The 21,160-nt window shown below is 36.3% G+C and overlaps 2 protein-coding genes across 3 annotated transcripts; one reads left to right on the forward strand and one right to left on the reverse strand.

Annotated features, from left to right (window-relative positions):
- Positions 1–4,934: 4,934 nt before the first annotated feature.
- LOC121241083 (RNA-binding protein Y14-like) lies at positions 4,935–10,594 on the forward strand. Its single transcript, XM_041138685.1, has 4 exons — positions 4,935–5,395; positions 8,005–8,141; positions 8,851–9,005; positions 10,192–10,594. The coding sequence occupies exons 1-4, from the start codon at positions 5,101–5,103 to the stop codon at positions 10,235–10,237; spliced, it is 633 nt and encodes a 210-aa protein (XP_040994619.1). The 5' UTR covers positions 4,935–5,100; the 3' UTR covers positions 10,238–10,594.
- Positions 10,595–11,242: 648 nt separating this feature from the next.
- On the reverse strand, positions 11,243–16,562 carry LOC121241082 (exosome complex component RRP45A-like). Of its 2 annotated transcripts, none has more exons than XM_041138683.1 (10): positions 16,283–16,562; positions 15,964–16,173; positions 15,459–15,554; positions 15,200–15,314; positions 14,453–14,533; positions 14,169–14,357; positions 12,990–13,261; positions 12,789–12,847; positions 12,113–12,347; positions 11,243–11,688 (listed from the first exon to the last, which is right to left on the reverse strand). In XM_041138683.1, exons 1-9 carry the CDS (start codon positions 16,417–16,419, stop codon positions 12,133–12,135), a joined length of 1,374 nt encoding a protein of 457 aa, XP_040994617.1. In that variant the 5' UTR covers positions 16,420–16,562; the 3' UTR covers positions 11,243–11,688; positions 12,113–12,132. The 2 variants fall into 2 exon arrangements, with proteins under 2 accessions (XP_040994617.1, XP_040994618.1); XM_041138684.1 differs by having other exon boundaries at positions 12,104–12,347; positions 16,283–16,554.
- Between the last annotated feature and the right edge of the window lie 4,598 nt (positions 16,563–21,160).

Below are 21,160 nucleotides of genomic sequence, written 5' to 3' on the forward strand. Positions count from 1 at the left end.
TTTTGTCATAGAATACAAGAGGGGCAAGGAAAACAAAGTGGCTAATGCACTCTTGAGGAAGATAGATTATGAAAAAGCTACTCGCTGCCTCATTTTGTTCCCTTCAGTGGACTGAGTTAATGAATTCAAAAATGCCTACGCTGCTGACCAACACGTACAAACCCTCTTATCCAGCACCTTACCCCCACTATTCCCACCAAGAGGGCTTATTATTTTACAAAGGGTGCCTACATATACCTGGGGATGAAACTTTTAAGGCCAAGTTGTTGGAACTAGTCCACAATAGTGCTCTGGGTGGACATGCAGGTTTTGATAAAATCATGCACAGGGCTCATAAGGAATTCTATTGGCCAAGCCTCAAGGTAGATGTGAAAAAGCACATTAGAGAATGTGACGTATGTCAAAGGGTCAAGGGGGAAACCAGCTACCCAATAAGACTGCTACAACCACTACCAATTTTTTCTTAACCTTGGTCTCATATAACGACAGATTTCATAGAAGGCCTACCCCCATCACAGGGTTACAATTGCCTCTGTGTGGTCGTGGACTGCCTAACCAAGTACATCCATTTCACACCCCTGTCCCACCCATACACAGCTAAGATTATAGCTCAACTATTCCTTAAACATGTGTTTAAACTCCATGGCCTCCCCCTTTCCATAATCTCAGACCGTGATCCCACTCTCACCAGTAATTTTTGGCAAGAATTTTTTAAAATCCAAGGGGTACAAATGGCTTTCTCTATAACATACCACCCACAATCAGATAGCCAATCCAAAGCAGTAAACAAAAGTATAGATAACTACCTACGGTGTTTTGCTGGAGATCGACCAAGGGATTGGTCCAAGTGGATTCCCTTGTCCAAATGGTGGCACAACATCAATATCCATGCCTCCACGAAGATGTCCCCATTCAAGGCATTATACGGCTGTGCACCTCCCTGCTTTCTTATCTATATCCCTCACACAGTAAGAGTGGAGTCAGTGGGTGAGGAACTTAAGTCAACAGATCAGATTTTACAGTGGGTGAAACATAATCTCCATCGTGCTCAGGAAGGGATGAAGAAGTATGCGGACATGAAAAGAATAGAAAGGGAATTTACCGTCAGCAACTGGGTCTATCTTTTTTTATAGCCCTATAAGTAGATATCAGTGGCCCAGAGGAGAGACCTTAAGCTTCCTCCAAGGTACTACGAACCTTTTCAAGTGTTACAAAGGGTGGGATCCATAACCTATCGCTTGGATTTATCTCCATCGTCCAAGATCCACACCACCTTCCATGTATCTCAGTTAAAAAAGAAATTAGGAGCAAATGTAGCACCTTTAGCCACTCTGCCACCAGTGGACGCAACGGAGACCTTAAAGCTCGAACCTGAAGAAACCCTTGCTCGCCGTATGGTCAAGCATCACAACAGGCCAGAGGTAGAAGTGCTCACCCATTGGCAGGGACAAAGACCTGAGAACGCCACTTGGGAATCGTACAACAGGTTGAAGGAGGTGTATCCCCACCTTGTGGGCAATGTGTTCTAATGGGGAGGTATTGTCATAGGTTGATTTAGAGGTGAGATGAAGATTGAGATATGGAGGAAGGAGGGGTACGAGAGAAGACGGAGAAAGGGAATGAAGAATTCTAAAATGGTGGTCAAAGAGTCAAGGAAGGAGAGTGTAAAGTTTAGTCCAGTTCACAACCATTGGATTGAGCAACTAAGGAGCATCTAGAGATGACATGTGGCTAAGGATGTAATTAGCTTGTTTAGCTTTATTATATTGTCTTTTTATTAGCAGATATTGGTTTGCTATTGTAATATCCAGTTATTTCTATTTCCTGTTGTATCCCATTAGTTATCAAGTTTGTATTGGTTGGGACCACACTAGTTAGGTTTCGGTTAATTATCACTGTTGTGGTGAACAATATAACCCATAAGGAAAGCATTATGGATTTCTTTATGAAAAAAGTAATAGACAATTATTTTCTCCCTTCTATCATCTTCTTCCTCTTCCCACACATTCTGGAGGTTCTCACTGTATAAGTGAGAAAATTACCCTTGATCCAATACTAGTATCCGTAGCAATGTTTTGAATACCGTACCGGACAGCGTACCGGTCAAGGCACTAGAACGAAATATTTCGGTACCGGTACCGTTTCGGGATAGCGTTTTGGGATAACGTTTCGGGATAGTCGATCTATAAATAAATTATATATATAAATATATATAAAAATTATATTCTAAAATAATAGTCTATATATAAATAAATTATATACAAATACATATATATATATATATAAATTATAAATAGTCTAGTCTGAATTGAGGGTTAAAAAATAAGTTTGTAGTTTGAAAAAATGAAAAAAAAAAAACACAGGCCGAAATTGAGGCCGGTATGACCTGTACCGGCCGGTACGGCTGATATTTTGGCCGATACGGAATAGGTATAGTACCTGTACCGGCCGGACGACCGAAACGAAAAATTTCGGCCGTACCGGCCGGTACGGTACGAAATTTAAAACTTTGATCCGTAGTGTTAAAGGCGGATAGAGAGGATGGGCTACGACACAAAACTGGGAGATGAGCGAGAGAGGGGGATACAGACAAAGAAAAAGAGTAAACAAAGCTTAAATCGGAGAGGGAGACCAATAGAAAGAGAGAGGTCTTACTGATGGCGATCGAGTATGGCGGCAGCCTGGTGTGTAAGGGGCGGTGGTGTGTTGCAACTTGGCATGTAAAGGGCGACGACAGTCGAGAGATGTGAAACAGAGAGGTAAAGAAAGAAAGTGAGGGAAAGACAGAGAAAGAGACAATGGAGGCGGTGATTTATTGATGTGGAAAGGTGGTTGGATGGTTAGGGGACGATGGGGCTTGCGTCAAGTTTGGTGGCGAAAACTCACGGAGAATGAGAGGGAGCGAACGGAGTGTGACAAATAGAAAGAGAGATGTATCGAGGGGCTGCTGGTTTGTTTACAACCAGAACGAGCAATGATATCACAAAGAATAATTCTAATTATCATCCTCACACATCACACAATACACATTTTTATTTATTTTTCTTATAACAAGTATGTTATAAATGGATGATGAGTAGAACAAGTCAATCAGTTTAACAATAATAAAATAAAAAATAATTTCAAAATATGTAAAATTGTGGTGTAAGATGATGAGTAGCAATAATATTTTTTGAAATGTGAATAACATAATACTTAGATACTATCAAACATATTATGTAATTAAAATACTTATATAAATACCAATTTGAATTGACATAACATTCAATGATAATATGAGAATATCAAATGTGCGTATTTAGAAAATATCTATTATTTATTTTCATATCAACAATATGTAAACAATGATATTTTTATGAATTTCGGTTTTAAGAAAGCATTTTCTCTTTGGACCTTTGGATCTAGTTAGATTTCAAGTTAATCATTATTTAAAAAATGAGTCATAGTTTGAGATGGTACTGTAAATTTCAAGTTAATCATTTTGTGTAGCTTTAACATGTGTAAATTTATTAAATTAAAATAATATATATGCATACGTGCGTGTAAGAAATATTTGACCGACACATCAATCTTACAAAAATAAGTTTATAAACTTACTTTTGTAAATGTCTAAGGCGCTACTCATCATGGTAGAAGATTCAGCTAGCTCTCACACTCTAAAATCTCTCAATTAGCTTTAATTTTGAGTAATTTTTTGTATTTACTTCTCTATTTTTGTAAAGTTTCTAGTATTAAGTTTTCATACAGTTTGGATTAGATACATTTTATGTATGTATATATATTTTCTAATTTTAAGTTCAAAAGTCTAAGCAACAAAACTCAAAAAATAATAGTCCATGCTTTTACACCTAAGATAGCACATTTCATAATACATGTGAGTATTTTTATAAAATAATGTTACTTTTATAAGGTAGTTTACAAAATCAACTTGCCTTTTAAAATATTGTTGTATAAATATGATGAAAGGTGATGTGTACTTATTATTTTTCTTAAAATATCTTATAAAAAGTAATATTATTTTATAAAAGGAGTTTTATAACTCATCATCTCCACACACAATACATCGTATTTATTTTTATTTTTATTTTATTTTATTCTTCCTAAACTAATTGAATGATTCTACTAATCAACCATACACTACATATTTGGTAAGAGAAAAAAAAATTATGTGTGATGTGTAGTGTGAGGATGATGAATAGAATTTTTCAATTTTTAATCCTGTGAAATGCTATCTCTGTATTAGGTTCGGTCCAAAAAGAAAATGGAAAGCTACATTTGAATGTTGAGTTGAGTTGAGTTTTTTATGAATAGTAGTAAGTTGAGATTGTGTAGTGAGTTATGTGAGATCCATCTAAGATGAGTTTAGATGTCTTTAGATGTTAATATGAATTTAAATGTATTTATAGAAAATTGAAAAAGGATGTGAGTCCCACGTATAAAGAGATGTTGAGTTGAAAAAAAAATTGAGTCACACGTGTAAAAAACTTTTGAGTTGAAATAAATTAAGTATTTAGATATTAAAATAGATCTAAATTTAAACTAAACTCAACTAGCTGAGTACAGTCAAAGAATCAAACTAATTCTAAATGTATTGACAAAAAACTTATATAAAAAATTTATTTTTATTTTATATAAATAAAAAAATACGTGAATATATAAATTTTTTGTGATTACAATTAACATTAAAAAAATACTTATCAAAAAACAATTAACATTAAAATAACCCTTACAAAACTAATTGAAAAAAAATACATATAAATAAAAGTCACTGTTAAAAGTAACCATTTTACATACATAATATGACATTATCTAGATCAAATATCTTTCTAATTTAAAATAAAAAAATAAAAAATAAAAAATAGTCATATAATAAATGTAAAATATATGCTACTACAATAATTTCTCTCAAACGTTATTCGTTGAAAAGGCCCAAAACCTTTAAAAGGTAATTCAGAAAGAGCCATATAAAAACCTAATCAGAGCAGCATCGATCCATAGTTCTTCACCCCCATCGGCCACCGTCACCAAATCCACCCAACTTTTTCCCTTCCGAGTGAGTGAGAGAGAGACACACACAGAGTAAAGCAAACATTCTTCCTTATGGCAAGCGCAGCAGATGTGGAGGCTGTGGACTTTGAGCCGGAGGACGACGACCTTATGGACGAGGACGGGGGCGTGGACACCGCAGCAGCCGACGCCACCACCTCGCCAACGGCCCCTCTCCCGAAGCTCAAGTCCGCTATTACTGGCGTCGCCTCCTCCTCTGCCGTTGCCCGGAAGACCAAGGGCCGTGGCTTCCGCGAGGACCATCCCGAAGCCCCCGACCGCTCCACCCGCCTTGCCGCCTCCAAGTTCGACTCCCTCAAGTCCCCCGACGGTCCTGGCCCCCAGCGATGTCAGTTCCTCCTCCTTATCCTCTTCGATTTTATATCTATAACCAAATTATATATAACCCCCTGCCCCCCACATGGTGTGTCTATATATTGCTTTTCTTGAATATTTAACGTTTGCGTGGTTTCCTAAAATTATATATAGGGTTTTTCTGACTTTTTTGTTTGTGGTTTCTTAACGTTTGCGTGTTTTCCTAGTTAGGGTTCTAGGGTTTTTGGAATATTCGTAGCGGGAATGGTGGAGATAAATTCCCGTGTACTTGGACGATGCCTATTCCTTCATTGATATTGATAAGATTTTTACTTATAAAAAAAATGGTAGGGATAATTAATTCGGCGATCCAAAATGCGTTTGTTTTTTGGCTGAAATTATTTTAAGAGATGATTGTTTGCCACTTTGCCTGTGAATTCAAATTGAGTCATTGTGTTTCTATGGGGATGATGGCTGACCTCATGAAGTTTGTTGTTTGGTGGCAAATATTCCCTGGAACTGGGTTCTTCCCAAAGAAACAGGGGCTAACTGTGTTCCTTAAGAGAGATGTCAAGAATAATGTGGTGGACTAGTAAGGGAACTAGCCTTATAGGCGATTCTTTCATTGGACCGAGAATCGATTTTGTGAAACTAGCGTCATTTTGGTCCAGATATCTGAGTTTCTTATCAAAGTTTTGCATTTGGTCCTTGAGGGGCCCCACACATCTAATGTGATCCGAAAATTATCCCTGTACAAGGGTTGAGAGCCTGTCAATTTTGTTAGCATCTTAGTGGAGTTGAGGTCTACATGGCAGTTTCTTGATCCACAGCCATCTCATGGGGCATGAAGTTCTTGAAAGAGTTGAGAGTTAGGAGTTTGATTTGTGATCATGCCACCTAAGCAATATGGACAAACATTTGACAGTGAATGGTACTAAGAAATGGTTGAATTACACTTTGCCATTTTGAAGTCAAGAGAGAGAATAGTAATTGGTAATTATGTCCTAGGGTTTGGGTCACATGCGCTAGTTGATTTTGCTGATGTACAAAGTTGGCTGATGCTTGTCTTATGATTATGTGGAATTTTCAAAAGGCCAGTGTTGGTGAAAGCATCAAGCGTACTTAAGCACAAACACTGCCTAGATCCTAGGCGCAAACATTGCCTAGAAAATGCAAGCACCTACCTGATTGAAGTAAAACACACATTTTTAGGCAATAACGGGTAACAACAAAATAGTCATAAAATAAATTAAAAGAAGGTTTTAAAAAAGAAAGATAGTAATATATATTTTGCCCACTAGCTCAATTTGTCAGAGTATTATCCAACATGGCAGTTAAGTGATCAACTAATCACATGAAATTCAAACATCTTATTTTTTTCATAATTCTCTCGTGCTTTGCAAAATATATGCAACAATGATGTGTGATAGCCATAATCAAGATAAATTATGTAGTTGAATCACTATGTACTTAAAAAGCAATGACCAAAAAAGCACAAGAATTATGGGAATTGTTTTGCATGCTAACAGTAGCAATACTATTCAATCCTTTTCTTTAAATCAGTAAAGCAATACAATGCAATCTTAAAAGTGTAAAGTCATTCTCATCATTAAGCTCTCATTGGCATGCTTTTGTAAGTTTGCCTTGCATGTGATAAGCTAAGTGCTTTGGCCTAAGTCCCAACTAATTTGCACTTAGGTGCACTTTTACCAACACTGTTGAAGGACGATCCTAATGTTTTTTGAAGATATTAATGATTCCACCACTTGATGGGATTTATTTTTCCTTTTTGGGAAATTTTCTTGTCCATTTGATCATATGAATCGATAATTATCTCACTGCTGTTTTGTTAGCATAGACCTTGATAACTGCAGTAGCAAAATGTAGCAACTCAAGGAAAAGCCCAAATCACATTTGCGCTCCATATGGATAGCCAATATTACAATTGAAGTTTCTTGAAATCATTATAAACTGCAAAGATGTGATTCCATTCACCACCCTTTATACTAAAATTACTGTATTACAATCACCCTCCTAAATTCTTGAAGTCTTCATCAGGTCATTCTGTTGTAGGTTGGGATTGGCTTTCATAACATTTTTAACAAACTAAGGAAAAGTCGAAGCCAAATTTTGGGCTTTTACTCCATAGGACTAATCAATGTTTCAGTCTGACTCCTTTGGAATCATTATAAACCATGAACTTTTTCCTCCTTGGTAATGTGGAATCCTGTTCAACGTCCTTTCATACTACATCTGGGGTGTTATACAAAAATTTTAGAAATTGTATAAAAGCTTCTGTATTCTCCTCATCAATCTCTAACAATAATAAGTAGTCATATATGGTTCAATTGTGTTTCTCCTCATCACCTATCCCAAAAAAAATTGTGTTTCTCCTCATCTATAAATTTTATTATCCTCGTCAATAAATCTTTTTATTACTTGTAAAAAAATATATAGTTTGCTTTTGTGTTTCTTTCTTTTATAGGCCTAACACAACATGGTAACAGATTTTATAGTTTCTAGAACAGCTTTAATTGTGGTGAATGTACTGAGTAATCAAAGGAGTTTTGCCTTGAATACTGAATCTCTTCTTTCAGTTCTCTAAGAAAAGAAAATAATAAAATCCCTACTTCATATTTGCAGCCATTGAAGGATGGATTATTCTGGTCAGTGGAATACACGAAGAGGCACAAGAGGATGATCTACAAAATTCTTTTGGTGAGTTTGGAGAGATTAAGAATTTGCATTTAAATCTTGATCGCCGAACCGGGTTTGTCAAGGTAAGCCCTAATTTACTTTGTTCTTGTATTAGCAGCAGTGATGGTGAAAATTTACATTTTCTTTTATGCTTAGACATCACTTTGCATCTGATTTTGTATGATACCATCTTGAACATTGCTACGAAGTTAAACTGTATTTTGTGATCAGAAGCCAAAATGAAAATTCAGTAGGTTGGTTTAATCAAACCATGTCCACTATTCTTTGAATTTGGATAATACAGCATAACATTCCTCCACAATCTAGCTACTGAATGCCCAAGGAAAATTATTTACAAGATCATCATTATGATATTCTGCATTATCCCAAACGATGATTTTATGATTTTCTAGTATTGTTTAGTTTTTTACCTACCCATTAAATGGTCTCTGTGACATCAGTTTTTAATGCCAAAAGCTACTGTATAAAGCATGGCCTATAAATGATCTGAGTGGAAATTTTTGGCAGTTTAACAAGTTTACACTTTTCAACAATTAATAATCCTGTAATCACTCTCTTATTTGTAATGCTTCCCCTTTTTACGGAGTTAATAATTTAAGTGACATGAAGGCTTGATTGAGTTGAGTTGAGTCATGTGCTTCCCTTTTTAACTTTTTCTTGGTGATGGTATCCATTTGACTTTATAATCAGCTGTTTTGTTTCTAATAAATTTGTAAGTTTGTGATAAAATTTATTATATCAAGGTAATTTGAAACCTCTCTCTTTTACAAGGGATATGCCCTAATTGAGTATGAGAACTTTGAGGAAGCACAGACTGCAATATCCTCCATGAATGGAGCAGAATTTCTGACACAAACTATCAGTGTTGACTGGGCCTTCAGCAGTGGATCCTCAGCTAATGGAGCAATGAAAAGAAAGAATACAAGGTTTGCATGTATACAATTCTCTTTTTTTTTTTTTGGAATTAAGCGAGAGCATCTGTTTTAATAGAAGGAAGCCATGCATTGAATTTTAATTCGAGGGAAGTCCTTTTGGTAACAATTTATTTGATTGGTAAATAAAACTTTATTGATCATAAGAATAGGCAACAGCCCAAGTATGGGACATACACAAGAGCATCACCTATGCGTGCTAATTTAGTTGTACTAGACATTCACTTCGGTAACAATTACAAAGCATCCCAGATATATTAGGAGAATAAGATAAAATAAATGGATAATATTTCTTCATTTCTGTGGATATATGGAGAAAGTGGAGGGTGGAGGCCTGGGGATATTGTAAAGAAGATAGAGAAATGTCAAGTGTCTTTTCCTGTAGTCCAAATTTTTTTAAATCTCACGTATTTTCAAATGAAGGAATTGTGAGTCCCTTAATTTACTTATTAAAAAAATGAAGGAATTGTTGGTGGAGCTGGAAATTTTGTTCATTACCTCCACTTTTCTTTCCTAATTTACTATCCAAATGGTGTAGGCCACTAGAAACATAGAATTTTCCCTTTGCTTTTTCTCTAGTGGTGAAAAGAAATCATTTGTAGGTTCCATGCATGATTTGTTCTAATTCAGAGGTGCTTTACAAGTTCATTTTGAATGGAAAAAGTTGTTCTTCATGTGAAGTAACTAAGAGGCCGGTAGACTTATCTGCTAGGATTTGACCAGATAGGATTGTCCCGTTCTTATAGAACCTGTCAGTAAAATACCCTATAGAGGGGTAGGGAGCACACAGTTTGATGAAATGATTTAGATTGTAGGAAAAGAGTTTGCTACTCCTCCACACCATGCATTTGCATTGCATTTTGGGCAAAATGGATGAGTGGAGTTCATGAGTGCTTTCTAAGTCTTGTCAGGGTAATGGGATCTTTTCAGATTTGGTTCTAAGAATTGGTGCTTTGAATTTTGCAGACGACAGAACGTAGGATTTTCTTTTCTTTTACAGAATTGTTATGTCGTGTATATTCTGCAACTCTTGACCATATTTGTGTCATTTAGACTTGGAGACAGATCTTGTAAGCGTGCCTGCTGTTTGACTCAAACTCCAACTGCTTCTGAGTCAAATTGCACCAAGTCGTCTAGATCTCTTGGTGAATGATTTTGACGCTGCATATCTTTGTTTCAGGCCACCTCGAGAACGTCGCTCGAGGAGTCCGAGGAGGAGATACTAGTGTGGCACGTGTTATTCTATGGTGATGGTGCATGGATTTAACTGATGAGGGAATCCCAATGTTTATGTCGGTTACGAGTAATGAAAGATTCCAGTTGCTGCTTTGATTGACTGGATTTATGGTTTTTTTCTGTGTTTTGGGAGGGAACTCTTGCATTTCGTCTCCCTTGTATGGCTTTTTAACCGATGGTTTGCCTCATACACTAATTTTGGTGATTTGTGTTGCTGTTCCAGCCAGGATTGTCACTAATTAAGTTGTAATCTGTGTTCTAATTCCCCCACTCTCTTCCTTCGAAGGTTTGGATTCTGAAGTTTCTGGCAGGGATATGGGCAAGGCAGTTTTAGGTCGTCTTTGTTACATCAATTTATGTTGGTTTCTTTGGGAGCTATCTGAATGTTTATACTACTAAACGGAAAAAAGCTAAGACCATTTTGTCACCCAAGTTTTGTTTTCAAATTTCTATACCAATGTTTTCATTCAAAGAGACTAATATAGCACGTTACATTTGCTCTTGTTGAGAAAGATTCATTTATTTTATTTTCTTGTTTTTTCGGTTTTAACTATCTAAAGATGCCTATAAAGTCCGGGGGATATTTTCAAGTTCGTTGAACAAGCACCATTTTTTTAAAGGCAAATAGTTTTATAATAATAATTCAGAGTACAAAAAGTGGGTATGAGGGACTTCTACAATCGCCCCCAAAGCATTTAGATTAGGTGTTTTTGTACAAGAAAAGGACATTTTACAAAGAGAATATAAGGAGTGGAAGCTGGGATATTGATGTAGTTTAGATCTCATGTTTTCTTGGCTGATGGTATGTGCCCTGTAGTAGATCAACTTTGATGAACATCAACCACTGCCACCGTTTTGACTTTATTTATTTATTTATCCTTTTTCCCACCATGGGAACAAAGAGATGAAGTTTATCGACTGACAGACAGAACGCATCTCGCTTTTGGTACTCAACATTGCAGTTCGTTGGGCTCCTATTTTAAACAAGAATTCACTTCTGAAAATCAAAGAATATAATTTTTTTTTTTTTGGGTGCATTAACAAAATTAAGCAGTCTCGGTATAATCTTGGTGTACATCTTCGGATACAAATGCACATAATAAGAACAAACAGGGAAAACAAAACCCCACTTATCCACTACAAGGGGCATGCCACCGTCTGTCAAGTAACCCAAATGCCTTACAAAGTAGCGACTTAAGCAGCATTAAATTCAGGCCAAAATTAGGAGATGGAGCAATCATTGACCAAGTATAACTTGGATTTAGGTAAATTTGACAAGCCAAACCTTCCGTGCAGACAGTCATCTTTGGTTCTGTTCTTTGGGATTTCAACGTTAACTTGCTCCTGCCCATATTGTTCATGTTGTGTGCCTCTAAAGTCGAGGAGTTTCCAAGTACATATGCCGTTTGTAAGCTCTAAACAGAAGTTTGCAACCCAGTATCTGCAAAGAAACAAATGAAGAGAAAAAAGTGAAAAAAAAAAGTCAATTGCTTGCTGGATGATCTTAAGATTTTTTCAGTAAAAATTAGGAGCAAGTGTTCACTACTGGGACACGTTTAACAAATCATGAAATAGAACAGGCACATATTCAATCATTCAATGTGTCACTACACTGCAAAAAATGTGAGGTTTTCAACTTCTTGGAGAAAAAATTCTATACAAACTACTAAGTACCAAAACAACTAAAGTTCAGATACTATTTCAACTACAACAGAATCCATGCATGTAGTTAATAACCCATCCACTGAATCTGCGCAAAATTCTTTTCAGATGATAAGACTACAAACATGAAAAGTTTTCATTGTCTGCATTCAAGACTAGAAAGATTCTGTCCGGAGAATTGGGTCATAACATACACGCTATACCTCTTTTGGTGAAAGTTCATCTAACTTTCACTAGCGAAGGATGCTTTATTTTTTCTCTTGTGCTTGGGTTTCACAGCATCCTTCAAAGTCTTCTCTCTGTTAGTCTGCAAAGCAGTATCAGCTGCCTCAGTAGGTGAAGCAGAGTTAATATCTTCAGGCGGTTCCACTGGCTTAACTTCACATGAAGAATTCTCTCCCATTGAGTCCTTTTCATTTCTACTAGGTGTTGCTGTTCCTGCATGTTTATGCGTAACACATGTAAGATGGAGGCATCTCTCTCCCCATCACAAACCTACTGAAGGAGATAGTGTCCCATGGCAGGGTAAACATGAAGTAAAATCAGAACAAACGAATATTGTAATTTTATGGAACAGATTAATGGAAAATTTATTAGCAACACCTGGGAGAAGAGCCAAGTGAGGAAAGAAAGTGGTGTGAGGAACTAGGAAGAATACATCAAGGTGAGTAAAATGTTGAGCATTTTCCATTATTTATTTATTCTATCTTTTTTCTTAAGAGCAGCACGGTTTTTCTTTATTGATGGCCATCATGCATTTTACCCATGTCGATTGGAAGGAAAAAACAGTTACTAAACTTTTGCCAGAAAGACCAAAACAAACATAATCGTTAAACTTAAAAGTTATTCAATGTGCATGTGCAAGGAATAGTGTTTCACCACGCGAAGCAAGAGAAGCTTTCAGGAAATCTGCATTAACAGCCTCGGAGTAAGGATCCCTGGTGGGAAACAGAAAAAGAAACTAAAAGAATTAGGATTGAATGAACAAAATGAGCTCATTCCCTTTGATAATGTTAAGCACTTATCAGTAAGAGAAGATTATCTGAAGCAAGGTCACAAATTTTGAACGGACTAACATACCAACTAGAGGGCCCACCAATGAAGTTCTTAGCATCTCCCTCTATCCTGTTAGTTTGCCCTTGTTTGGACGATTTGGTTTTACCTTCTATGTCCATACTTTGATCTGCCACACATTTCTCAGGTATCAGCTTTGATCTGTCACTAACATGCTTCTGATCAAGATATTGGCTTTGCTTCCCTACATTCACACCAGCTCCACTGACATGTGAAGAAACAGAAGTACTGTGGCGCTTGATCTTCCATGATGCTCTTTCTGTGTTGTATGATTCAACCTACATCACTTTGAGGAAGCAAAATCAGAATAAAGAAAGACAGCATCCATTCAACAAGTAAGCTGCCAGATCATGACCTCAAACATGTCCAACAAGAGGTAAAGTCTTCAGCAGACTAAAATGACAAGGACAACCACATGTTCTTCAAACCCTGACGTGACAACAATTCCAAGGTTTGCACAAAACTCATTTAAAGAGCAAACTTAACCCCCCCCCCCCCCCCCCCCCCCCCCCCTTTCTTGTCACTCCTAGTTCAATAGTGATATTATTAAAGTCAATTATACCTCAGCTCTCAAGCTACTCTCTCGCAAGCATAATGTTTTTAGCCTGATTGCTCCATGAAATAACCCTAAAAGTGACCTTGTATTAAAGACACTGGAACCTCTTACACTGTGTCATTGCTGCAACACTATGGCCAAAACCTTGTCCTCTTACACTTAAAAATCCTATTGTGTTTCAACTCCACATTATCAGGAAATGGACACAATATTAGTACTGGGATCTAATAATGCTATCCAGATCACAGGCCACTAATGGCACTTCTGCTGTTGTAAAACTGGATACACTTGAGAGAACCAAGATTTGAGCAGAACCACCGAAAAAATCAAATCCTTTTTTTTTATAGGTATGAAAATAGCTATCAAATCTATTAACATAAATCATAAAGGCAACATGTTAATAGTTAAGTTAGAATTTTTTTTTTATAAGCAATTAAGTTAGAATGGTTAATCATTGACTAATTCTAAAATGCCTTTATATTTAATCTGGTAAAGATGTAGTTGTATGCATTAGGAGAGCTAATAAATGAATTGCATTACCAAACTTGACAAATTTAATGGACAAATAAATTCTCCATGGTTTTCCTTTCATCTTGTACAAAAAACTCATTCCATAGGGGAAAACCCACCGCATTTTTAATCTTGGTAGTTATATCATATGCCTTCTGTCCAGCAATTCTCAAACATTGCATGATCACGCTCTGCAAAACACCCTCCCCTCCAGCTTTTTGAATAGCACAAACATCATTATTTGCATTAAGTGTAGCAGTCATTCTTCCCCCCATAACAGCCTCTTCATAGTGGGTGGGGTCTATCACCTGCATGCATCCCCACTAGATTAGAACAAGATCTAATGAATGGAGCTAAACTCCTCATTTTATATGCCTTATTGACAGAGAGAGCACTAGCATACCACACTGCTCTCATTACTGAAAAATGCAAATGTAACTGCTATAGGGAGGTGATGGACTATCAAAGGAAGTGGCTCCCTTACCTGTCAAAAAGCAATATGTTATTACAGCAAGGATAGGATCTCAATTATATAGTTACTCAGAAAAAGGATTATGAGGTGCTAGCATGGCATAATAAAAGCTCAGGTTAACAACCATGTACACCCACTTTTGCTTCTCTAACTCTTGAGAACAGTGTTTTCATGGATGTCCATTTGGAGATAGACTGGTCTAGTTCCCTCCTATTTTCCAGTATCCCCCCTCACTAACAGCTAAAAATACATAAGAATATACAGCATCAATGCCTACAAGCTTCTCACATCACCTACGTGCAATGTCTTATGGTTGGTCATACATATGAATTAAAAAAAAAAAAAAACCCTCCTAGCCCCGAACAACTAGAATTTGCACTCATCTAATTCTCATCAGAGATACAAAAATTGATAGGTAGAGTTAAATTGTGGAGTGGTTTCTGAATATAGAATTATAGACTACTTAAATCCACATATGAGGTAGTCACTGGGTCTTATCATCAGAGGAAATTAATTATAGCCGTTGCTTTTCAGCTCAAACAGATAAACATTTCAAAGTTCACTGTGTTTCCTTTTTTGATAAGTACACTATGTGTTTCCTATTGAATATCTGATAGACCAGGTATGTTTTTTGCAAGCCGCTTCTAAGATTAATTCCAAGAAATTTGTGGAGCAGACCTCAGCTGGGTGCACTATCACTTCCTGGCCATCTTCTCCTCCTAATGAACACTCGGGCCTCCTGAATGTCAATAGCGCTGCCAAAGCAGCAATATTAGCAGCATCAACAAGGTTTCTGTTTTCAAAATAGATGAATAAATGCCAAACATTAGTCAAAAGAAAAAAAGTGTTCAAAAAATCAACTGTTACAGCGAACTCAGCAAAGCCTCAAGCCTAATTGAAAAGTAAATTGACTGTAAAGGAAAATATTCAAGCTTACCCCCCGTTATCTAGAATGTGGAGATCAACACGGACTGCCCATACTAACTTCCCAGAAAGGACACAAAGTGATTCTGTATCCACAGCCCTGCTTTCCCTGCACAAACACATTACACCTTAAAAAAAAATTCACTCCAGCTCAGAAGCTGCCCTGGAAAAGGTTTTTTAGCTTCTCTAAGACAGAAAACATATGCTGCTATGTCTCCTTCTATTCACTAGCACGTTCCTGCTACAAGCGACACAGCGGAAGCAACTTGTTCTACATTTATGCATTGTCACGAAGAAACATAGCGAAAAAAGATGTTCGAATTTTTCACATACCATGACGTAATTTGTTAATTTTTACTCGGTTCATTGAACCTTGGAATTTCAGGCAATGTCATTGAAAAATAATGATCATCAAAATGTCTGAAAGATTCTGCTTTTGTATCAGTAAAAGATCTGAAAGATTATCAAGAAAAGCATGATAAAAACGCTAAGGTGAAACGAAAACAAAAGAAAATCACCTCAGACCACGGTCTATTACGCGTCCCAACTCCACAGCAGCTTCTCCGGGACGGCCCGGCTCGAAAGAAGGATCAGCCATTGGAGAGAACTCAGTGAAGATGGAAAGCGTCCCCTCATTAGGCCTGTCCTTGTACGGCTGGACCAATTGGGCAGTCACAAAACCCATCACATGGGTCTGTCCCAACTGTACCTCCGCCGAGCCATCCTCTCTGCAACTCAACAAGAAATAGATAAGAAACCAACCAAACCAGCAAAACAAGAAGGGAAATAGCAAGAGTAGAAGGAATTGATTTCTCGGAAAAGGAGGAAAATGGTTGCCTGCCGAATTTGATGGAGAGGTTGCGGTAGTCGAAAGGACGACGGCCGTCGATACGGAGGTCCGATTGCAAAGCAGTCTCGATAAATTTCTTCTCGTTTACTGTTAAACGCCATGTATTGGCCAATCTCGGCTCCATTTTTAGATAGTCAGTTGTGTGTTTGCCTGTACGAATCAGAGGGAATAGGGAACTGGACAAGGTGAAGAACAAAAACCCTAGAGTTCGTTACCTTTCCTTCCAGTAAAACCCTATAACCCTTGAGGCGCGTTTGGTTTCCAGCTATTTTCAAATTTTAATTGAGCTTTCACTTATTTTAAATCAGTTTTAGGATTTTATTTCAAATGAAGATGATTGTGTAAAATTTAATATTTTAAATTAAAAGTTCAATATTTTTTATGAAATTGTGTCTAAAGATATCATTTGGTGACCAATTATAATTATAAAAAATATTAAAATATAAATATAAATATAAATATATATATATTTAAAAGAAGAGAATAATATCTTAATTTTATTAATTACCTTGGATTATAACATATAAATACTTTATACAAAAGATGAATGTTGGAGGTTATATGAATAGAAAGAGAAAGTCTCGACAATAATTCTAAGTTGATAGCACAACATTAAATGAATTCTTAAAACTGGCAATTCTGCAATGCAAACGTGTTAGTACCCACACTCAAAAAATAAGAGAAACTAGCAATCATTGCTAGAACAGTTGTTGGAGCGTAGAACACCATCACAACCGGTTAATTAAGGTTTCGTTTGGTAAGTAAATTCATCTCAATTCATTTTAATTTATTATTATAATTTTTTTAAATTTTAACATAAAATATAATAAATAATTTAACTTTTTCAAATCTTAAAATAATAATAATATTAGAAAATAATATTCTAATAATATTTTATCATCTCAATTCAATTTAACTCAACTCAATTTAACATCTAAATACAGTCTTAGATTACCTTTTGAGATACTGTTGATATTAAGTTTGAGAGTACCCAAGGGAGGTGAAATCCATTCGCAAGAATATCTTTTTTAGTTCGAACAATGAGTCTAGAGAGAGATATGTAAAGAGATGAGTATACCATTGTTGATATTAGACATAGGAACTTTAGGCTTCAAAAGAGGATTAAGATCACGCATCTATTTCTTAATCTTATTAATAATAGTAATGGCAGTAGTATCAAAACTTTCAAATCTTGCTTTATTACGTCTAGCCATAACTCCAACAAAAAAGTAATGATAGTAAGCGAGCAAGATAAATTGGTCGAAACTCCTGAAAGAAGACCATCAATGAATAACCTTACTTTTCCAACATCTGGAATTCAAAAGTGTGACCAAAGACAAAAGAAGTAATTGTTTTTCGCTAGAGAGTCGTCCAAAAAATACGATTTACATTTTCGATAGAACCCTCGAAACAAGAAAGAGTATTTAGAAACCCAACATTGCTAAGTGCAACTGACGTGCGGAATCGTTGTGTAACCGTGACGTCAACATCTATCAAAAATTAAAAAAAATTAAAAAAATGGCATCTCCTCTTAGCATCAATTTTCACATCCTAAACCATCTTCTAAGTGCAAGTCCCCCTTTTTTTTTTTTTTTTTTTTTAATGGGGTTTCTTCATTTATTTTAAGGGTTTCTTCATTTCTAGGGTTTTTTTTTGTTTTTTTTTTGTAGTGGGATTTCTTCATTTTCTGTTTTTTAATCTTGAACTAAGGTCATTGGTGTTCTTCTGTGGGAAGACGAAGGGAGCATTTCTTCAGGGGGTAGGGTAAAAAATTTACACTACATAAATATTAATAGACATTAACCTCTTGATTCACCCTGACAATTACAAAAGATTCCACCCAACAAAAAGAAAAAAGGATCGACAAAACAGAGAAATCAAAAATTGGGGATACAGGAACAAGGGAAGTGGTGGAGAAGACGAAGACGGTGACTTCGGGTGTTCGTGTGGGTTCCGTGGATTCATGGGCTCGTGGAGAACACGACGACTGACTGCGGAGAAGATGAAGACTGAGCTGTAGTGGGCTTCGACTTCGTGGGGCGGCAACTTCATGGAGGACGATGGGGCTTCATGTGGACGTAGAAGACGAAGAAACGAAGACAATGAAGAGTAGCATTCGTGGGGATGGGGCCAAAATAGGATTGAAGAAAGAGTGCAAATGACGTCGTTGCTTTGCCATGTTGGACACGATGCCACAAGAGTTCCCCAAGGCAGTTGCGAGTAGCATTTTTCTTAGAAACCATAAGAATCCCACATTGTTGTTTTATCGTCACGAGGGATTCCATTATACCAAAACATCCAAACAAAAACTGAAATCTTGATAGGGAGGATATGATCCCAAACAAAACTCATGGTCGTGTTAATTGGGAAGTGATCCTGCAAAAGGTTCAAGTAGATTTAGAAGAGAAATTACAGTGTTTCCAAACTCTAATATCACAGCCAAGCTTAAGAGAGACATAATAGTGGTTACCTTTTTGAGTTAGAGAGAGGTCACCCAATGTGGAGAGTATAGGAGAATTCCAACTAGTGGGGGAACAACATCTCTAAGAAAAAGATGGGGGTTCCTAATATGGAAGCCTTTCTGAGCTAAGGAATCGACCCCAATTCGATTATCATACTAAAAACTTAAAACACATTCTCTAGTTTTTCATTGCCTTTCCTGATGAATGATAGAGAGATAGCAATACATAACTTTTCAAGAGCTGGAATGGTAAGGCTTAGTCATGATAATGTCAAGCGAGGAAGCACTTCTCATATATTTATGGTGGAGAAAAGTAGTTCAAGTATAAGTAGAATTGAGAAAACACCAAGCTAATTTACAATGAATGGCTTGGAGGATATCATGTAAGTTTCTAATACTAAGGCCTCCAAGGATAGAACGTTCAACGAGTAATATGATGCCAAGAGATCCAGTTTTTTTTCGGTATGACCATTGCTTTCCCCTAGAAGAAAGTAGCAAACGCTTTATGAATGGAATCAATGACTTCTTTGGATGGATTGAGAACAAAGAGGATGTGTATAGGAATGAAGGGAATGATAGATTTTATTAGAGTGATAGGGTTGCACCCACGAGATACAACATAAAGAGTGATATGACCATCAATCATAAGTTGATGGAGACTTCTAATTAAAAGGTTCTCTACTAAGAGTAAAAGGAAAAGGAGATAAGTGATCCCCTTGTCTAAGACCTCTGCTAGCACTGAAGTAGACGGCATGCGGACCGTTAAGGCATATAGAAAAAAGTAGACTCTGAGAAATAGGCCTGAAAAAGAGAGACCAAATTCGCACTGAAGCAAACAGTGGATACAACACAAGAAAGATAAGCCCAATTGACTCTATTAAAAGCTTTGGACATATCAACTTTGAGCATAACATTATTACGACGAGTTTTCATAGCCAAGCTATGAGTCATTTCTTGAGCTAAGGCTATACTATTATAGACAAGAAGCTAGGATTTTGGAGATGATTTTATAAAATACTTGAAATAAATTGATGAGCTTGAATTCAGAGAGAGTAGAAGTTCTATCCATTTTGGAAAAAATTCATCACAATGGAGGTCATTACAAATAATAGGCCAACAGGAAATGTAAAAAGAAAATGAGAAACCATCAAAGCTAAGAGCAGAGTCTATAGGGATGCTCCAAACTACATGTTTAACTTCTTCAAGAGTGGAAGGATTATGAAGTAAAACATTATCCTCATCTGTCACCAAATTAGGAATATGTCTAAGTAGTAGGGTAACCTTATGAACAGGTTCAGTTGTCAATTGACTATGACACAAGAAGTCTGTCAATATGTTTTTATGCTAATTAATGTCAAAGTATGTTATACCAGCAATGTGTTTAACATAAATGTGAGCATCGACTCAATCGGAGTCGGTATCGCCTAAATCCAAATCCAAATCCAAATCCAACTCCAACTCAAACATACATAGGCTCCAAGTCGATTCCAACTTCAAGTTCGACTCCGACTCTGATTTATAGGAGCAAAGTCCGTGTAGAGTCGAACATACACATACATATATGATTTAGACACATATGCATATATTGCCTATAACCAACCATATTTTGAATAATAAACAAACTTGAATCCACATGGGGGCCACATGAGAGATAGAGATCAAATGATTCAAATTAAACAAATTACATATAAAATAGAGAAGAGACAAATGACGGGCCAACAGAGAGCAACTAGGAGGACCCAATGACTAGGGGCAGTGGTGGCTAATGAGTGAAGGAGAGAGGTTTTTGGGTGACAACAGGGGTTAGGGTTAGAAATGAGGGTACAAAATGACACCGTTTGGGTGGAGGAAAATGACGTTGTTTTAATTAATGTGCATTGGGCCAAGGCACTAAATTTAAAACCTAAACGGTTCCATCTTATATCACCCAAACGGTGCCATTTCGGTTGAAATGGGTTGGGGTGCTTTTTGGGCTTGGCTGGTTACTCGGTTTTGGGCTCTTTTTTTTTCCTAGACTCTAAATTGAATTTTTGTTTAAACCATAATTTTCTTTAATTAAAAAACAATTTTTTTTTCTAGTTCTTTTAAATGCTAAATTTAATTGTTTGCATTGAATCATTAATTAAAAATTTACAATGACTAATTTACTAATATTAAGTTATGTGCAGTTTATAAGTTATAACTACTAACCATTGTTCTATATCTACAATTACATATTATCACTTTCCTAGTTACATACTTCTATATTAGAATCTAGATAATAGATTAGTAGTCTTATAATAGATACATGATACATGACTCATTATTAGTTAGTCGAGTTTCATCTAACTTAATATATGTAATATGTATGATAGTAATACTATGATATGTAGGGTATACATATAATTGATTATTAATCTATTAA

This window comes from Juglans microcarpa x Juglans regia, chromosome 7S, assembly GCF_004785595.1.
Source record: "Juglans microcarpa x Juglans regia isolate MS1-56 chromosome 7S, Jm3101_v1.0, whole genome shotgun sequence".
NCBI classification, from domain to species: Eukaryota; Viridiplantae; Streptophyta; class Magnoliopsida; order Fagales; family Juglandaceae; genus Juglans; species Juglans microcarpa x Juglans regia.